Here is an 18,766-nt window from a genome sequence, read left to right as displayed (position 1 = left end):
CAGCACCCTGGAGCAGGGATGCTCAGCTACTTACTCATCGCAGCTGGATCCGATGGCACCGGCGGGGCTGCAGCCGCAGGGCAGGCACCGCTGCCGGCTGGGGTCGGGGTGGAAGCCCTGGGCGCAGCTCTCGCAGCGCGGCCCCGTGTAGCCCTCCAGGCAGACGCAGTGTCCTGGCGTGCCATGGCAGGAGGCCGCGTCGACGCTCCCCACGGCGCTGCAGTTGCATGGCTCTCCTGCAAGAGGGAAAGAGAGGCTGAAGCCAGCGTGCTGGGGGCATGCGGGGCTTGGGTCATACCCAGGGGATGGGTATAGCCACTTAAATGCATGTATATACACAGAGAGAGAATCATAGAATAACCTGAGTTGGAAGGGACCCACAAGGATCAGAGTCCAGCTCCTGGCTCTACACAGGACCACCCCAAAATCAGACCCTAAATTTGAGGGCATTGTCCAAATGCTTCTTGAACTCTAGCAGGCTCAGGGCTGTGACCACGTCCCTGGGGAGCCTTTCCCAGTGCCCGACCACCTCTGGGTGCAGAACCTTTCCCTCACACCCAACCTGATCCTCCCCTGCCCCAGCTCCATGCCATTCCCTCGGGTCCTGTCACTGTCCCCAGAGAGCAGAGCTCAGCGCCTGCCCCTCCGCTCCCCTCTTGAGGGAACTGCAGGCCGCCATGAGGCCTCCCTTTGTGAGGGAGCTGCAGGCCACCATGAGGCCTCCCCTCGTGAGGGAGCTGCAGGCCGCCATGAGGCCTCCCTTTGTGAGGGAGCTGCAGGCCGCCATGAGGCCTCCCCTCGTGAGGGAGCTGCAGGCCGCCATGAGGCCTCCCTTTGTGAGGGAGCTGCAGGCCGCCATGAGGCCTCCCCTCGGCCTCCTCTCCTCTGTGCTGAACAAACCACGTCACCTCAGGCACTCCTCAGACATCTTGCCTTCCAGTCCCTTCACCATCTTCATGTACATATCGTATACATTATAACAGATACATATATATAATCACAGTCATTGTTGTCTGGTTACATGGCTCCAGGAGCTGACCAACACTTGGTGGCGTAACATGAGGATAAAATAATTGCCCCGATCCTGTGCAACCTGCTCTTGGTGGCCCTGCCTGAGCAGGGGCCTGGGCCACAGGACCTCCAGAGGTCCCTTCCAACCTCAGCCATTCCATGGAAATTAGCAACAGGCGGCAAACCCCCTAATTATACGATCCTGCATTTCACAGCACGGAAACACCTCAGGTTTACCAACAGGATGTCTTTATGACAAGGACATACACGGCATACCTACACGATGCACTAAGTATGACCACTGTTCATTGAGAAACAAAACAAAATCCCCTGAAGACCAGAGGGATTTGAGCTCTGTGCGTTTGGGGCTGAGCATCTTCCACCTCCCATCGCAGAGGTCTGTCCTCTGGAAGTCTGTCCTCTGCACGGGGAGCACGAACATGCCTTTAACCACCAGGGCAGCGGGGACCTCCTGACCTGCAGCTACCACCCTGCCTACCACACAACGGCCACCATCAGCCCCACCACAAGCTTTGGGGCCCCACACACGTGCTTTGGGGACACATGTTCTTCACAGGACTGTGGAGACCACACACCAAAAAAAAATATCTTTTGAGCAAGTGGTGCCTTTCGAGCCCCCCCCACACTGTATTTCTCGTAATATTTTAAAGTACCAAACACACCAAAGAGAACAACCTCCCCAGCAATTTGTTTCTGACAAGAGCTTTATCTCCGCTTCTTCATTGCAAAATATTTGGTGCCTTAATAATTTAAAGGCTTTCGCTGCCAAGTGTGAATTATAAACGAGGATTATTTTCTGAAGTAGCACATAAAGCATCAGGGGCTTTACGCAAGCATTGCTGTTTCTTATTGCCTGAGAAAAGCCATATTTGGGGCACTGCACAGAGGGGAGAGGCCAAGCCCCCGGCCCAAGAAAATCAGGCTGAAACAAAGATCAAATCACGCCAAGAAGGCACAAGACTACTGCTCCACATCAGAGCTAGGATTTAACGGTCATCCAACATTTACACCGCACACCTGTGCCCCAATTGTGGGGACTGGAAATGGCTTCCCAGGCCAGACAGGTCTTCAGCAGGTGCCTGCACTGAACCACATTTAAAACCCAGGGACTGCATGAAGATTCATGTATTAATCTATAAGTGATCTGCTAAAATTCAACCACAGTGAAGCCCTCAAAGTGCCTTTGGAAACAAAAACCGCGGGGTCTCCCACATTGCAGAAGCACTGTAGAAGTTTCCCTGATGGCTGTTGTTGCCCTTTACTGGCAGCAGGTTATAGGGCAGTTTTCTCTGAAGCCCATGAATTACGGGTGGACTCTTCAAGAAGTAATGGAGTCCCCTTCTCCCAAAAGTGCCAGGACCTCTCTGAGCAGCAGCCAGCCAGACTTGCTGCTTAATACCACACTGCGCCTTGACTGTTTGTTTTCTTCCAACACGAATCACAGAAATACAAGTTATTTAGCTTTGTTACCCCATCAAGACATCTAGAGTATCCCTATGGAAGTTATTTTGCACCTACACACCTGCGAAATTGCACCTCAATTTTCTTCAATCTAAGCCAGCAAATAGGACAAACACCTCAAGATCCACAATTAGCCACTCTAGTATCCACTTCAGATAATGAGCCCAATTCCCATCTCAATTATTCGAGTGGAACCTCAGCGATTTGGGCACTTGGGCTTCTCCCAGCCAGAGCGAGCCACGAAAACCTGCCTTGAGCCAACACGGCACCTGCTCTGCAGTTTGTCAAACACATCAAAACAAATTTTCAAAGCTTGTTCTGTGTTGCAGCTGAGATAGGGCTGTGCCGAAGCAGGTTTATGAGCTTGGTTTTGTGGCCGTGCTACACGAGGGGACAAAAGAATGCTGTCCCCACACACGGCACACTGGCAGGAGGGGGAAGATTTTGGCTGCACGTTACCTTCAGAGGAAACCAGCCATGGCAAAGAAGGAAAAAACAGAAGTTGGGGAGCTGCGTATATTGGCAAAAGCCTCGCTTTTCTTTAGCCCTTTATCGAAGGACTGCAGGTTTCCATCAAAGAGGATCCAGCCATCGCCACGCCATGGAGCAGCTCCTTGGGATCGTCCCCGGTACTTACAGGAGCCCAAGGGGAGGTGAAGGCAGGGATGGACAGGAGAGGCCCAGGAGCTGCGAACCCGAACAGCCTGGCTGCACAGTGCAACCGACTCTGGGTTGATCTTGGCAATGGCACTGGCTACAAAAATGAGTTTTCTTTCCTCTGGTAAGGCTGTTTGCACACTGAGACTCCCGCAGGCTTGGGGAGCTATACGCATTCCAAAAACACACCAGCTAACTTCACGGTGCCTTTTTTTTTTTTCCGTCTTCCTCTTTTGCAGATCAATACTGCACAAATTTGGGTCAAAACCTGGGGGCGACTAATTTCCAGCAGCCAAGCTCGATGGCACCACAAAGCACCAGCTCCACATTCCCTGAGAGAGCGAGAAATGCTGCAGTAATCCAAAATAATGCAGGCAAAAAGAGCTTTGTGTCGGCAGGCTTGGGGGGGGCACCTCCTGCTGCTGCTGAAACAGGAAAACCTGCAAAAATAATTGGACCCAGGCACCTGGTATGGCACCGTGGGGCCAATACCGAAGAGATCTCCCAGAAAGGTGGCTGCCCTGCATCCCTAAACCCTCTCAGGGGATTTTTGGGAAGGGAAGATGCCCACGTCAGGAGAGAAGCATCACATGTGGTCCCCCCCCCAGAACAAAGACCCGCTCTGCTGTGACCGTCTGACACAACCCCAATGTGCCCTAAACGCCCTTTGGTGGGGAAGCAGAGGAGAAGCAGACAGCAGCGTTAAAACCCGGCGGCGAGCGCAGCGTCGGGTTTGACATGATGATGTACCAGACTATGAAAACCCCAGGCTTAATTCAAAAGACACTTTGTTGTCCCGACGGCAGCCGGGTTGGAGGAGGCGAGCGTGATCCCCAGCCAGAAAGGGAAAGCGGCAACGAAGCCTCTACCTTCCAGATCTGGGAATACGTCAAAGACGACGAGGACTGAAGGAAAAGATTAGGGAGCGCTGCCCTGGCTCCTGGCCAGCGCCAGGTACTTGGAGCCTTTATTCCCTTTTGTCAAGCGTGCGTTTCGCTTTTGAAGGTAACCTTCAAAAACACCTTACCGAGAGGTTTTGCAAAATGAAAAGGGACGAACAAAGGTGGATGCGGCCCCGAACTGCCCCGTGCCGGGATGCTCGGCCTTGGTTGGAGGCCCTGGGTTTGGCAGGGCATCGCCACCAGCAGCAGGCACGGGCACAGCCCTCTCAGGGCTGTGGCTCCGGTCTGAGCTCCTGCACCGAGCTCTCCCCAACTTGCCGCAGTCGTTTGCCCTCACTCCACCTTGGTTTCCCCACCCGCAGGGTGTTCACACCTCCAGGGCTCCGAGCTCTGTTTCCAAAGCACCGAGGTTTCCCTTCCTTCCTTCCCCATGCAGCAGCTCCAAGCTCTCGGCTCTCAGTGATAAAAACCACCACCTTCGCTCGTGAAGGTGTTGGCAGGCTCTAATTAATTAACAGCCCAGTGACATTCCGAGCTCCCTGAATAGAGGCACTATAAAAGTGTGCATCCTTCCCACACGCTACTCCTTCAGCAAAAAAAGGAAACACCGCTCCTTGCGTGAGCTGCATTTTAACCTTCGCCGTTCGGTGCCGAATCCAGAGGCAGGGGAGTGACAGAGCAGGTCTCCAGCAGGAACAGAGCAGGTCTCCGGCACGCTGCAGCGACGGACACGCTGCGTGCAAGACCCATATTTAACGTGCAATTACCGTTAGCTGCAACCCTGAATTGAGTAATTATTACACCAAAGTCATACGTTACTAATAAACTGGCAAAGAGGTATTTCTGCGTTGTTTTTTTCACGGCACTGGATACGTGCCATCGCTGTAGGATTACAGAAAGTTCCGCTCGGCAGCACCAACACAATGAAGAGCCCGCTGGAGCTGCACGCGGGCTGACGGATCGGGCTGCATCCTCCAAACCCCAAAGCCCCTGCAATGTCCCAGGCGCCCTCAAAGCGCGGTGCCAAGTGAGGAACGCAGCGCTGGAGCTGTCCTCTGCACCCCAGCCCCGGGGCTGCTTGTAGCAAGGATTTCGAATGCGTTAACCACCCTGCCCCCAGCTTGCTGTCCTGAAGGGCTCGTTGCAGCACAAACATCCTTCCCTGAATCCTTTTTTCGTGTTCTTTTGGACTTGCAGTGCTTTGAGCCTTCGGATGTATTTTAAGCGCGATTCCTTCTTCCAACCAAGCCACTTAATGAGTAAATAATTTAAAAGCGGATGAAATATTTACAAATGGCAAAAGAAGAATCGCTGTGAAACAAGTGAAGATGCCTGCATAAAACCTTATTTGCTGGGGACATCCTCAAACAACCTAAAACCTGAACGAAGTCACCTACTCGCTGGGAGCAGAAACGTAAAATCCAATTCTCTGGTAGAGAAGCACAGACATGAAGTCCCGGGGGTGCTACCCATTGCCCAGCTCTGAAAACACCCCAATTTCATGCCCATAGGGGTGTACGCTGGGCATAGACCAGTGGATCCTCGCGCTGCACCGCTCCGACCCCCCAGGTGTTACAGCAGCACCGAGCCCATCTCCTGCTCCTTGACCGCGCACTCGCCGCACGTGACGGCATCCCGTCCCTGGGAAGGCTCAATTTTAGCGTTAATTCAGCACAGGTTTCTGTCCCCCGCACTTCATTCCAAGTTCAAGCCCTGCCTTCTCTCCCCTTCTCCCTTATTTCCCTTTCTCACTCCCTCTCCAGGCGCAGTTTCTGACAGCACAGGAATAAAAGGATCAGGCAGCAGGTTTAAAACAAGCTGTCCAAAGCCATTTCCTTTCCCCTTGCAATTAAACCGTGGAACGCATCGTCAGGGGACGTTCTGGGAGCCAAAAATACACACGGCTCCGAAGGAGGACGGGATACGTGCAGGGCAGCCGGGCCCGCGGGCAGCGGATACACACAGACCTGGAGGAGATGTGCGGGGCAGGATCGTGCCCTGCCCCGTTCCCTTTGGTGTGACCCAGACGGTGTTTGGGATCCTCCCCGTCCCCGCTGGAGGGATGTGGCTCTGGTGCTCCCCCAGCGCATCCCCCTCAAGCAGCACGGCCACTTCCACGGGGAATTTGTCCTTGTAACAGCCCCTGAGTACTCCAGCACGAGATGCGGGGTAACGGGAGCGAACGGGAGCTCCACCTAGAGCTGGGGTCTGCTAAGGGAGAAGCCCTACCTAACCCGGCCTTCGTGCGGCCTCCCTGCACCCCTTCCTGTCCCTTCTACCCGCACCACCTCAGCCCGGTGAGCAGCTCGAGCTCCGGGCTGAGCTCTGCATTTGGCTTTCGCACCGCTCCACGCAGCAGCTCGCTACCAAACCACCGCCACCCAAACACCGCGGGCAGGGGAACCGCTCCCGCGCCCAGGGACTCGCAGCAGCCCCCAAGGGGCAGGTGCTGGTTCGGCACGGTGCCCAGCACCGAAATCTGCTGCGGGCTGAGAGCAAAGAGGAGCCGTCGTGCCCGGCTTCCCGCAGAGAGGCGTGCTGCCAACGCCCGGGCTCTGCTCGGCACAGACCGGCAGCCAACGCCGGCGGTGTAAAGCGCATTAAAGCGCTCCGAGCTGCCATTTAGTCCCACTTGGGGCTGCGGCGCGGTGCCAGAATGGTAGGAGGGGGATCCCTGAGTACCCCCCAGAAGTTTATGTGCATTCCTATAAAACTCCTCTGTTACTCCGTGTTAATTTTATTACGGAGCGCATCAGGCCCGGGGCACTCACGGCCCCCTCCAGCCCTGCCCCGCCGTCAGGCACGCTGCTGGCAGCGCGGCCCCGCTCCTGGTAACGCTGTTAAGAGCCTTACAGGAACCACTCGTGCTGTTGCACAAAAGGATTGCGTGGGTCAACAGGGGAGAAAAGACAAGGATTTCTCCATGCTTCTACACCGCTCGTAATATCGTTAAAAGATTAAACGTATTTGTCGAGGAAAATTAAATCAGATTAAAGCCAGCTCTTATCACTTGGAAGGAAACACAAAGTCAAGGTGCCAGCGCTCCGGGTCCCCAGCAGCGCTCCTTTGTGCTCGCCCTGTGTTTTGGGAGCGTGCGGCACGGCCCCTGCGCTGCTGCCCACTGGCTCTTGGCCATCCTGTCCCATCAGCCACGAGGTGCATCGGCTCCTTTCCTTCAGCCGACCACAGCCATGAGCCTCAGGCCTTACCCAAGGCAAAGTCTCGTAGGGTTCATTATTTTTATTCCTCTCCTGCACCGGCAATCAGGCAGACAGGCTTTTGGTTTCCTAGCAGGCGGTGAAAGCTCCCCCGTGCAGCGCAAGCTCCGAGGAATTTGTTGTTTTCCCAGCCTTTTTGGCGCGGAACAAGTCAGCAACCTGCACGGCAAGCGTTGCACCAGCTCCTCCCGAGTAAATGGGCATCAAAGACACCAGACGCGCAAGTGTGGAACCGGTGGGAGACCGAAGGACCAAACCCCGCAGACACAGGCAGAAGGAACCAACAGCTAACACAGAGACAGCCACGAACACAGCGCTGCTCCTGCCCCAGGAGACAGCAGGGAGCTGCCGGGATCAGCCAGGGCCAGGCCGTACAGGGAAGGCTCCCAAAGCAGTTCCAGCGCTGTGCGAGGCTGCCCGTGTGCCCCGGGGAGCTGCCGCACGCGGCCAGACCCTCTGCGTCCTCGCGCGGTACATGAAAGCAGGCTGCCTGTGAGGAGGAACGCGGCCCTAAAATGTTTATGGCACAAGCAGCTACAGCAACTTCAAACAGAGCAAATAAATGCTCCGGGATTAAAACCTCAACAACTTTAAAAAGAGATCAGCTCCTTTTAATTAATTTAGAAATAGTTCTGCTGGCATTTTCCTTTAGCTGGCCATATTCTTCCACTAATATTTTCACAAACGCCTGCAACCACATAAATATTCCGTGTTTCTGTTTAAAAACCCCAGCGTTGTTGGGTTTTATTTTTACCACCCAGTGCGTGTGACACAGCCGAACTGGGAGGTTGGAGGCAATGAAGACAAAACTTAATTTGGGCAAACATCTGCCAAAGTAGTGTGTGGCACCCCTGGAAGCTCCCCGACACAGCCGTACGCGTCTCTTCCTTCTGCAGCACCTCTCAGGAAACCTCGGTCATCGCGTCAGCAAAATCCATCGGACCGAAGATCAGCCAGCTCACATGGGACGGGGCTGGGAATTTGTTAGCACACTTCAATTTCAGTATCTACCCACCATGTCCTAGCAGAGAGAGGGATTAAGAAAAGCTGCATGAATAACAGGAACTCTAATCATCTGTTGAAGTCTCTGTGTGCTCAGATCCCTGCAAAAAGTAATTAAAATCACAAACTTTGCTCAGCGCTGTGGGGAATTGCAGCTAATGAACGCGTTAATTTATACCAGAGCTTTACCGCCGCTACCGGGGAAGGAGAGGCAGGAGCCACCCTTCCAAGCACTCGCACTGGGGCTAGGGGCCTTGTTGTGAGCGTAAACGTTGGGAAGCCACAGGCTGGGAGCCGAGGAAGGAGAACGATGCCTCCTTCCCCGCCTTGGGGGGGACCTGGGCGCACATGGGCATCCCTGGAGCAGGAGCAGTGGGGCAAGCAGGGCTGGGATGGGACCAGCTGGAGAGTGAAGCTGAAGAGAAGCTTTCCCAAAGCAGAAGAGGCAGCGAGGAGCCCAGCCCACGCATGCCAGGCTGGTGGAAATCCCACCCATCGCCCCATCCATCGCCCCAGCCCGGCTCTGCCCTGGGGCTGGCTCCTCCGGGGCAGCTCCAGGCTCTGCGTGGGCTGGCACTGCTCCCAACACCCGCCTTACCCACGCTCACCGCCAGCTCCATCCTGTATATACACACACCTGCAGTGCTGGCAGCCCTCAGGATGGTCCCTGCAGGTCAGGATTTGTGCACGTTAACAGGACACGGTGGGGAAGGCCGTGCTCTTGCCCCTCACCCAGTTCCTTCCCCAGTTTTCAAAAGCCAGAAATATTTCAGACGTTCTTCTGCTGCGAACGCCCCAACCTTCCCAGAGCTGCAGGGAACGGGCCCATGCCACCACCGAAGAGGACAACAAGAAGCTGCTGCTGGGGCAACTGGTCAGCAGCTGGTGCCACCGGGTGGAGAGCGGTGAGGGAGAAAGCAGCTGAACAGGGCAAAGCCAACCGGGGGGACGTAAGCGCCAGGAGCAGAAGCAGAAGCGGCACGGTGGGCTGCTGGCACTGGGGACACGGAGCCCAGCTCCCGGCCAAATAGATGGGAGCGCTCAGCTCGGCCTCGGGCACGCTGCATCGGCTTCGCGCCCAAACGCGCCGGCTGCTGACCCGGCACGAAACGCCTGACGCTGCCGAAAGCCCCGCGCACGCTTTGTTATCTGCGGAGCTTCGCCCTCGAGCCTGCTTCTGCAGTTCATTTGTTGACAACGACCCGGGCGCTGTCAGTGCTGGTACAGCTGGTGCAAAGCACGCGGTGCTCCGCTCTGCCGGATTACAGCCACAAGACACCTCAAACCCGCAGTCATTAAGGAGAGCGACGCCGCAGACCTGCGCTCTCCATGCCTCCATCGCTAGGAGAAGTCACCATCTGGGAGGGATTTTCGTTCCCCAACCCCTCGGGAAGCCCAGCGTGCAGAGGACGACTCCTTTGCCGCACGGACGAAGCCGGGCCTTGCCTCCGCCTTTCTGCAGGAGCTTTTTGCACACCTGCAGCCTCCTGCTTGTTCCCCCACCACGTGCTGCCAGGGAAGCTCCCACCATGCGACCGAGGGCATAAAGCCACCACCGGGTTAACTGCACAAGCTACCAAAGGCGGCTTCTAAACGCACGCGGGCTACAAGCCAGGAGCTTTGTCCTGCCCGCAAGGGACCACTCTGCCCAGCTACAGGAGCTGCTTTCCGCCCGCACCTTTGTCTGACCAGATTAAAACCAAACTGCGCTGCTGCGAGGTGCGCAGCCCTCGAGAGCCTTTCCCCTCCGGACCTCGGCTGCTGACAGCGCCTGCAGGTGCAGCAGCTTCTCCTCTCCCGAGTCCTGCGGACTTCCGAGCCCCTGGAAGATGCTCTCGCTCGACGGAGATGCTGGAAGTAACCGCGCAGGCGTGCGATCGAGCAGTATGAAAATGCCTTTTCTTTTTTTTTTTTTTTTTTTTTTCCTCCAAAAGGAGGGAGGGGACAGACTCGCTTTGCAGGGCCACAGGCTACTTTACGTCTAAGCCTGTGGAGAAAATCTGGAATGCAAACTTCCATCAGCATCTCCAGCAGGTGCCCAGGGCGGTTCCTTTCAAGCTTCAGCTCCTCCACTGGAGCAGCGAAGGGACAGATCCTCGAACAAAGGCTTCTTTTATCCACAGTGTTAATAAACACTTTCTGAAAGCGTTAATAAAGAGGCTCTTTACGGAGCCTGAGGGTAGACCCCCCCCCGTTCCTCTCAGCTCGTTGCGTTTTCAGCTTGGAGATCAGGTGGAGCTACAAGAGCAGAGGGTTCATTTCCAGTTCACTTTAGTGGTTTTTTTCTACTGGAAGTAAATAAATGGAGGCTTCTACTCATCACAGCAAAACAGCGAAGTCTCTTCCTTCCTCTCTCTCACACCAGCGCCCACGCAGAGGAGGACCAAAGAAAACCTTCAGACAGCCCAAAGCCCCCGAGCCCTGGCTCTCGAGAGCTCGGCTCCAAGTTTAATGGAGGTATTTTGTCTCCTTGCTCAATCGGTGGAATTACCACAGCAGAAACTCCACCGGGGGAGAGGGATAGCACGAGGCATGAGTAATCACAACTGGTTTCAGGCAGGCTTTGCCATTTGGGTTCGGTTTCAAGGCTGTGACGACACAACGCCACGGGCGAGTTTGGAGCCGCCGTGCCTCCTGCCAGCTGCAAGCCACGAAATGCTGCGAGCACGGCGAGCCGCTGGGGCAGCGCAGGGAGAACACCCTCCGAGCGGGGCCGAGAGAAGCTTTCCTGCTGGGTGTTTTGTAACACGGCCCCGTGCCGGCCCCGCTGTGCTTGGCGTGGGACCCGGCGTCGTGCTTGCTCCCCGCTCTCATCCGGCGACGCTCGCGCCCTGTTTCGGAGCTCCTTCAGCCCTTGCTTTCATCCAGCACCAGCAGAACTGGATTGAGGATGTGGCAACGAGACAAAACCTGTTGGCAAACCCTAGGAGGAGACGTCAAGCTTTCAAGGAGGGAACTGAGATGGGCCAGGGCACGCCACGGAAACAACGCGTGGATGGAGAGGTGGGGATCTGCAGCGGGACAGCCCCCATCATCTTCTGGGACCTCTGCCCCGGGGTCCCCAAGGAGGAGGGGATGCCTGGGTGCATCCGAGCTCTCCTCCAAGCTTTCCTCCTCCAGCTGCAGCGATGGCACAAGGCCAGAGTACAATCCCACCGTGTGCCCGGGGCAGAGCCCATCCGCAGGGGCTCCGAGGGCGCCTCCACTGCTCTGAGCTGGGTGAGACGTGCCCCTGCCTCCCGCTCGCCTTTGCTGTAAATCCCCGGGCCCTGCAGCAGATTAATGACTTCCATCAGGGCTGCAGATCGGCTTTTAATTTCTCTCTTCAGTCATCGTTCTGCTAGCGACACTGACGGTACGTCCAGCCCTGGCTCCTGCCTGCATTTATTTAACTTCAAAACGAAAGCACTTCCACTGAGCGAGTTCGGCAACTGCAAATAAACAGCGTGACGAAGCCTAAGCACAGCCCGCGAAACCTTCACAACAGAGCCCGTGCCATGTGGGGAGCTGTGACGTACCCACCTGAGTACCCAAAGCAACAACTCCAGGAGTACAACGCGCAGGAGCCTTGTCCAACAGAAGACCCAAATCCTCTTTAAATAGGTAAAAAAGAGAGTGAACATAAGCAGGACGCCCGTGCAGCGCTGCCAGCCCCAGGGCAGCACCGTGGCTCCCAGTGCGAGGCGCCCTCGCGGTGCCCACTCCCCATCCTTGCCCATCCATCCCCATCCCAGCACCAGGCAAAGGCCACGCCTGAGCCAAGACCCCAAACCCAACCCCCTGCCCCGTGGGGTCAGAGCCCAGCCCCGCACGGCATCGCCCCAGGAATCGCAGCGGAAGGCAGCGGATTTGATTTTGGACTGGCAAAGCCGAGCCCCAGTCAAACAGATGCTCCGACCCCGGGGTGTGCAGCCAGGGATCAGCAATAGGAGGGGCATTCACACTTCTTTTCCAACCACCCTCCAAGTTCCAGGGGCTCTGTAATGCTCTGAACAAAACACAGACTCTGGTTTGGTGTGGCCAATGCCACATGCACTCATAAATGCCTCACCTGGCGCTGCGAGGTGTTGGCTCTGCGGCAAGAGCCACCCAGCACCACACCAAGCTCGGGGCACTGGTTCGAGGCTGAGGGACCACATAAAGGGACGGGAGGTGGAGAAGAAAGACAAAAGGATCGATTCCTCTGTCTGCAAGCTCAACCTCAGCACCCACACGTCTTCCAGAAGCTTTTCAAGGGGTTTGTAGCTCACAAAGGGCAGCAGCCTCTGCTGCGGGCACCCCGACACGGAAGCTGGGCGCTGGGGCAGGTCCCCCCTGCCCCATCCCACCCAAATCCCACCTTGCTTGGCAGGGCAGCCAGCACCCGAATGCCCCCTTAAAAGACAACTCCATCGCTTGTTTCTTTTCCTTTTCAAACGGATTAGACTTGCTCAAAAGCCTCCCCTGCAAAGAAACAAGCGCGACGCGGAAGGGAAGGGAAGACCCAACGGCAGGGTGTCAGCGATAACTCACGTCAGCAGGCGCGCTGCTGACAGCTCACAGTAAACTTCCAGGAGGAAAAAAACGCTCCGAGCAAAATAGTTAAGCCCAGACAAATGTTTGTCGTTCATTATCGGGAGTCAAGCTTGGATTTCTCAACACCGCAGCCGAGCCAAAGCGAGCGCGTTAATAATAAAACATTTTCCAGGGAGCTCCACGCCGGGCGTGCGGCCTGCCCTTGAAGGGAGAAAGGCAGGAGGCAGGTGGAGCCTCTGTTTGCTTTTCCCCGATAACAGGTACTGAGCTGCCCACGTCACGGCGCTTTTATCACCAGCTGAAGTCACTGGCACGGCGTGGCTCCAGCTGCTCCCCGGCACACGGCGCAGGGGACAGCACGCAAGGTACAGGGGGACCCCGAGTCCTGCCCCGAAACTGGGATGGGGCACTGCCGCAAAGCACCGCCGCAAAGCACTGCCGCAAAGCACCTTAATTGTAACTTCATTATTATTTTGATATACACACAAACAACAATAATAAATCACTAACTTCATGCAGCCACTTGTAGGGAGATGGGGATGGCCACGCTGACGGCCAAGGCACCTGCAGCGCCCAGAAACAAGGCAGATCCCCGAAAGCCTCCCCCCAAGCACCGAGGAGGACTGGGGAAGCTCTGGCCCCGGGAGGAAGGCCGAGCAGGACGGGGTGGCTGTCCCCAGCCGGGGCAGCCACAGCCAGAAGACATCCGATGTGTTTGCAGCAAGCAAGCAGAACCCAGCCCAGAAAGGAACCGGTGAGCTTCAGCCCATCGCCCAGGTGCCCTGTGAGCCAGCAGCTCGGTTTGTAGGAATCTTACCCCAAAATCCTGCTCGCTGCCCCAGCGCTCGCTGCAGTGCATCCCTCCTGATCCCCAAAGAGATGGCTCTGCCTTTAGCTTGGTACCTCCCTGCTTTGGGGAAGGGGAGGAACACCAGGAAGGTGTTTTTTTTAAAGAAGTCTGTAACGTTTTCTTTGTTCCCAGTGACAAAAGGCAAGAGTTACGGCTGGCAGAAAAAGGGATTTTCTATCCCACAGGAAGCTCAGGCTTCAAAAACACATATACGTGTGTATCTGCTTGGAAAGAGGGAAGGAGGAAAGCAAATCACTGAAGGTTTTCATGGAGCAAGAAGCATTGAAAAGTTTGGTGGGAACAAAGCGTCGAGTTTAAACTGGTTTCAATGGAAAAATCCACAAACGGAAAAACAATTTTTTCCATAGCGACAGCTGTTTTGCTGATCTCGACAAAAAGCCCTGTTCACAGGAGGGGAAAAAAGCCTCACTTTAAAGGTTTTCAGCACACATTCCTGAAAAGCGCAGTGAAGATGCAAAGCAGGAGAGCGTCCTCGCAGCCCTGCTACTCCTGGCACGTGGCGCGCCCCGAGAAAAGCTGCAGCGACAACCCTCGCCGCGGACTGAGCAGGTGGTAGACAGGGCAGGAACAAAATAAATAAATAAAAAGCATCCACCCACCCCCTGCTTTGCCCCCGGGGGAAGGGAAACGTCCATCCTTCGGCTCCCAGCTGGCGCTCCTGGTTCCCAGCTCGGTTCCCAGCTCAGCTGAGCCCGGCGGTGGGGACGGCCACAGGAAGGGGGAGCTCAGCACCAGCGGCACCGCAGGATGCGGTGGCGTTCCCCGGGATGAACCCGGCCCCGACCACATCTCGCCCCGCAGGGAGGGAAGCTGCGGGTCACACAGATGCCACCCCAGCAATTAAAAGCCATTTCGTTAATAGCAACCGGCCCCAGACGTCCCGTGACAGGCTACAGAAAACACTCGTTGCGCCCGCCCCATTCCGGCCCGTTTCTGCCTCAATCGGGCGTCGCAGGACGGGTGCTGGTGCCGAGCGCCGGGAGGGCTGCGGCAGCACCTCAGCGGCCCCGAAACATCCGAGCAGGCAATTCCGAGCGATGAAATGCTCGAATTAATAGCAATAAAGCCTAAGTGTGCCACGTGCGAACGGCAGAGCGGTGCTCGGGGAAAGGAACCGCGAGAGCTTAAAAACCAGCACAAGATGAGAGCGCTGGGAGGGGAAAAAAAAAAAAAAAAAAGGCACCAAAACAAACAGTCCGTTTCGAGAGCTTTTCCACGAGCAACAGAAACGAACCCGGGAACACATCAGAGAATCATCATTTAGCACAGATCAAACAGCAGAACTCGCACATTAAAAATCCATGCGGCATTAATCAGCCGCGCGGAGTCACACAGCACCATTTCCATAAATAATACGGGATCAAAGCAGCCCAAGCAGCGCTATCAGTTAATATAGGCAGCCAGTCAGTCAAAATCGAGGGAAGCTGCCCGAAAACGGCATAATTCGCCAGGAATAAAGCATCTGGGAAGCAGCACGACCAGTTCAGCGGGTGAAGGCTACCTGCAGCCTCGTAATTACACGGGGCGATGCCAACGGACGGAAATGAAGGGTTAACGTAGCTTCCAAAAAACAAAAAAAAAAGGGGGGGGGGGGAAAAAGGAAAAGAAATTCAGCTTGGGCATATCGAGGTGTATCTGGTCCGGCGATGACTGCCCCAAGCAGCAGGATGGGGCCGGCCGGGAGCATCCCATGGCACCGGTCCCGTTTTGGGGCTGGGTGGTGACGGTGGGAGCACGGACGGGGGGACCCCGGCTGCCCGGGGAAGGCTCCGCCACCAACAGGGGAAGGCTCCGCCACTCAAACACCCCCGGATCCATCCCTGCCCATGAGATGCCTGTGTCATTAAGGCTTTTGCTGAAAGACTGCAGAGCCATTTAGCTGGCTGGTTTTTAAGGCAGGCATGTGGAGCAGCGCGGGCTATAAATAGCAGAGCTGCTTGCCTCGTCATGCTTCTGCTGGCTTATTTAGAAGGACGTGGGGCGAGTGAATTAAAAAGGGTAAAAGGAACGGCCTGGGCTTCTCCCTGGTTTCAAGGGCTGGCCCGCATCAAGAGGAAAACCTCGGGGGGTTTTGCTTTTTTCTTTTTCCAGGCGAGGAGCGAACACCCACCTTTCACGCTCAGCCCCTGAACCGGGTCCATTTACAAGGCAAATTGCGATTCAGGCAGCAGGTGCTCCCGGAGGCCTCCTTGCAGCAGCAGAAGGCAGAACTAAGACGTAGCACGAGTTCCCGCAGCTCCGGGGGGCTCCTCCTTCACTCCTGCTCCGAAACAGGACCCATGCAGGGGCAGCGGGAGCGGAGACCCCAAACCCATCCTTTTTTCTGGAGGGGGGAACACACCCACCCTCAAGGGGGCTGCGCAGAGCTCTTGCTGGCCGCCTGTCCCGTATCAGCACCCCACAGGATTGCACGTGACGAAGGGCGAGAGGAATTTTGCACGGGAAGATCCAGGAGAGCATCAGCCGGAGCAGGAGCCCAGCCCTGCCCGCGGATTGTCGCGATGCGCAACGCACGAACCGAGCTTCCCCCGGGACCTGGCGCCCTTTTAAAGCTCTGGGGAAAGGCAGCGGTGACTGGGACCCCCCCCGGCAAGGGGGCTCCGCTCTCACCACGGGATACAGGAGCTGGACCACATCCCCAGCATCCCCGGCTGCCAGCCGGCAGGGAGATGGGATGGGGACAGCAGGAGGCAGCGTCCCCAGCATGGGTGACATCCCAACAGAGAGGGGTGGCAGGGGACAGGCGCTGATGGAAAGTTTCCTATCGAACGAGGAAAAAATTTTAAACATGTTCTGTCTGAACAAAGGAGAGATTCAATTATTCCGAGTCCTGAGCATCTTGTTCAAAATGCTTCCAGGCTGACGAGTTTAACCAAACAAAAGACCCTCCCGGACAAGCCCTGCTGGGATTTGGGGTGCGTTTCCCCGGGGCAGGGACCCGGGAGCCCCCACACTTGACCCCAGGGATTAGCACCAAGTCCAAGGGCAGCACCTCGGGGAGGGGTCCCGAGGCGCAGGACCCTCAAACCGACTCAAAGCAATGGCAGAACAGCCATGTAACCGGGTTATTTCAGTCTGGCCCAACCTAAAAGTCAAATTAAAAAAAAATAAATAAATTTTAAAAAGCAAATCATTTCCTGCAAAGCTCAAGCCCTGGGTCCCAGCCAGTTGAAGGAGCCTGAATCGCGCCCGGCTGCGTTCTCCTGGGGCGGCGCGGAGCCACGCGGCCCCCCCGGGGCCGGGCAGATGGCGAGCCTGCAATCCCGCCTTTGGGCTGCAAACCACATTAACATCCCCAGCTAATTATGAAGTGCCAGACTCGCCCCCCCGGCCCCGTTCGCACCCAGCGATGCCTCGCACGAGGCAGCCCCACAGACACGCAGCGGGGGCTTCCCAGGACCCCTGAATCGAGCCCGAGCCCTCGCTGTAACCTCACTCAGAAGCCAAATGAAGCCTCTGGTGCCGCACAGCCCTTCAGCACCTCAACGTTTCCTGGTTTTATTTTAAGTATTTGCCAGAGGGAAGGCAGAAAGAGAGCTCCCAGCCAGATGGCTGCGAGAGAAATCCCTGCCTCGCAGCCGGCACAGGCGCGGTGTCCTTCGGAGGCTGGCAGAGGCACGGCGCCCCCCGGACCTCCGCGTCTCCTCCGAGGCACCGGGGGCACTCCGGGGCTGCAGAAGCACATCCTGCAGGCAGTGGCATCAACGCTGCAAATATTGCAAGTGGCGCGATGACTTATCCCCGGGTATTTACAGACCAAAAAGCTCCGAAATCTTTCCCCTGACCTCAGCAGGTGCGTGCCTCCGGTCCTCGGGGCCGGCTCGTTCTGTGCTCCCAAAACCTGCCTCTCCCCGGCCTCGTGCGCTCGCTGGGGCACAGCCTTCGGATGCTGAGCATCACCTCCTGCAGCGCCGAGTCTGTGCAGACCCCACTGTGCCACGGCCACCCCACGAGGACCGGGGTCCCCCCAGGATGTGGCTATCCATCCCCCGACGTCACACCCTGGGGATGAGCCAGCCCTGCGCTACTGCACCTTCATCCTTCACCCTCAGGTCCAGCATCCCCAGTGGGATGCTCGGGGTGAAACCAGCCACAGTCCCACGCTCTACCACGAATTCCCCCGTTGTTTGGACACGCATGACCCTCGCACCTCCAGCGCAAACCATGGCAGCCCCATGGCTGCCCACAAGTTGAGACTCAAACCTCGGCTCTGCTGCCGGTCTCGCCCGCGGCCGCTCTCCTTTGGGGTTTTCGGCTCCTCTATGGCAGAGGCTGGCGGGGGCCTCCCCGTGGGGGTGCCCGGGGGTGTCCGGGGTGCCGCTGGCAGCAGCTGGCTGAGGAACTTCAGCACAGCACAGCCCCACTGCTCGCCAGCTCTTCCCATCTCAGTTTTCCCTCTGGCAGCGACACGATGCTGCCCAGCCCCAGAGATCAGCCAAAAGATAAAAGCAAAGTCCCAGCGCTGCAGAAGGAAGCTAACAAGTGAGACCTCGGATACGCCGTGGGTCTTCCCCAAAATATCCTGATCTTTATGAGCATCGGTAAGGCCAAACATCTCAAAATCCTGAGTCGGGACAGTTGGCTGCATCTGATTCAGGAATGATTCAGACACAGGAGCACGGAGGCAGAGAGGAAGGCAAGGGAGCGATGAGGGAGCCGTGGGCAACATCCCTGTATTTTAAGCTCAAGGTAAAACCCCACAATTTATTCCTCAAAGAAAGGCTCTGATCTGGCCGCTCCTGTACCAATCCCACGTATACAAACACCTTCCTTACCGTGAGCTGTCACGCCTGAAACTTAATTTCCATTCCTTTAACAAAAATCAAAACCCACTGACATGCGGAAGCTGAGCTCGGTGACCACACCGAGGTACAACCGAACCTCGCACGAGGGAAGCTGAAGTCGCCTTCCCCCAGCGCTCAGCAGGACCCCTCTGCACCCCCTTCGCAGCCCCAGCCCGGAGGTAAAGCACTGCGGGCACAGGGAAAAGGGGATCTGGGAGCAAAATGACCTGTGCCAGAGGCCGGACGGGGAGAGGCGAGGACAAGGGGACGCACAGAGCTCCAGAGGGGGCAGCACAGGCAAGATTTTCCTAAATCTGCCTTCAG

The 18,766-nt window shown here is 56.6% G+C and overlaps 1 protein-coding gene across 1 annotated transcript in view; it reads right to left on the bottom strand.

The window, feature by feature from the left end:
• Nucleotides 1–18,766, bottom strand: part of MEGF9 (multiple EGF like domains 9) — a 44,457-nt gene that overhangs the window by 23,333 nt on the left and 2,358 nt on the right. Inside the window, exon 2 of the mRNA XM_035555378.2 lies at nt 35–236. Within this exon, the coding sequence (XP_035411271.1) occupies nt 35–236 (202 nt within the window). The remainder of the gene's footprint in view (nt 1–34; nt 237–18,766) is intronic.

Source organism: Cygnus atratus, chromosome 19, assembly GCF_013377495.2.
Source record: "Cygnus atratus isolate AKBS03 ecotype Queensland, Australia chromosome 19, CAtr_DNAZoo_HiC_assembly, whole genome shotgun sequence".
NCBI lineage: Eukaryota > Metazoa > Chordata > Aves > Anseriformes > Anatidae > Cygnus > Cygnus atratus.
The sequence above is the reverse complement of the archived record's forward strand: the minus strand, read 5'-3'. Positions and strand labels throughout refer to the sequence as shown.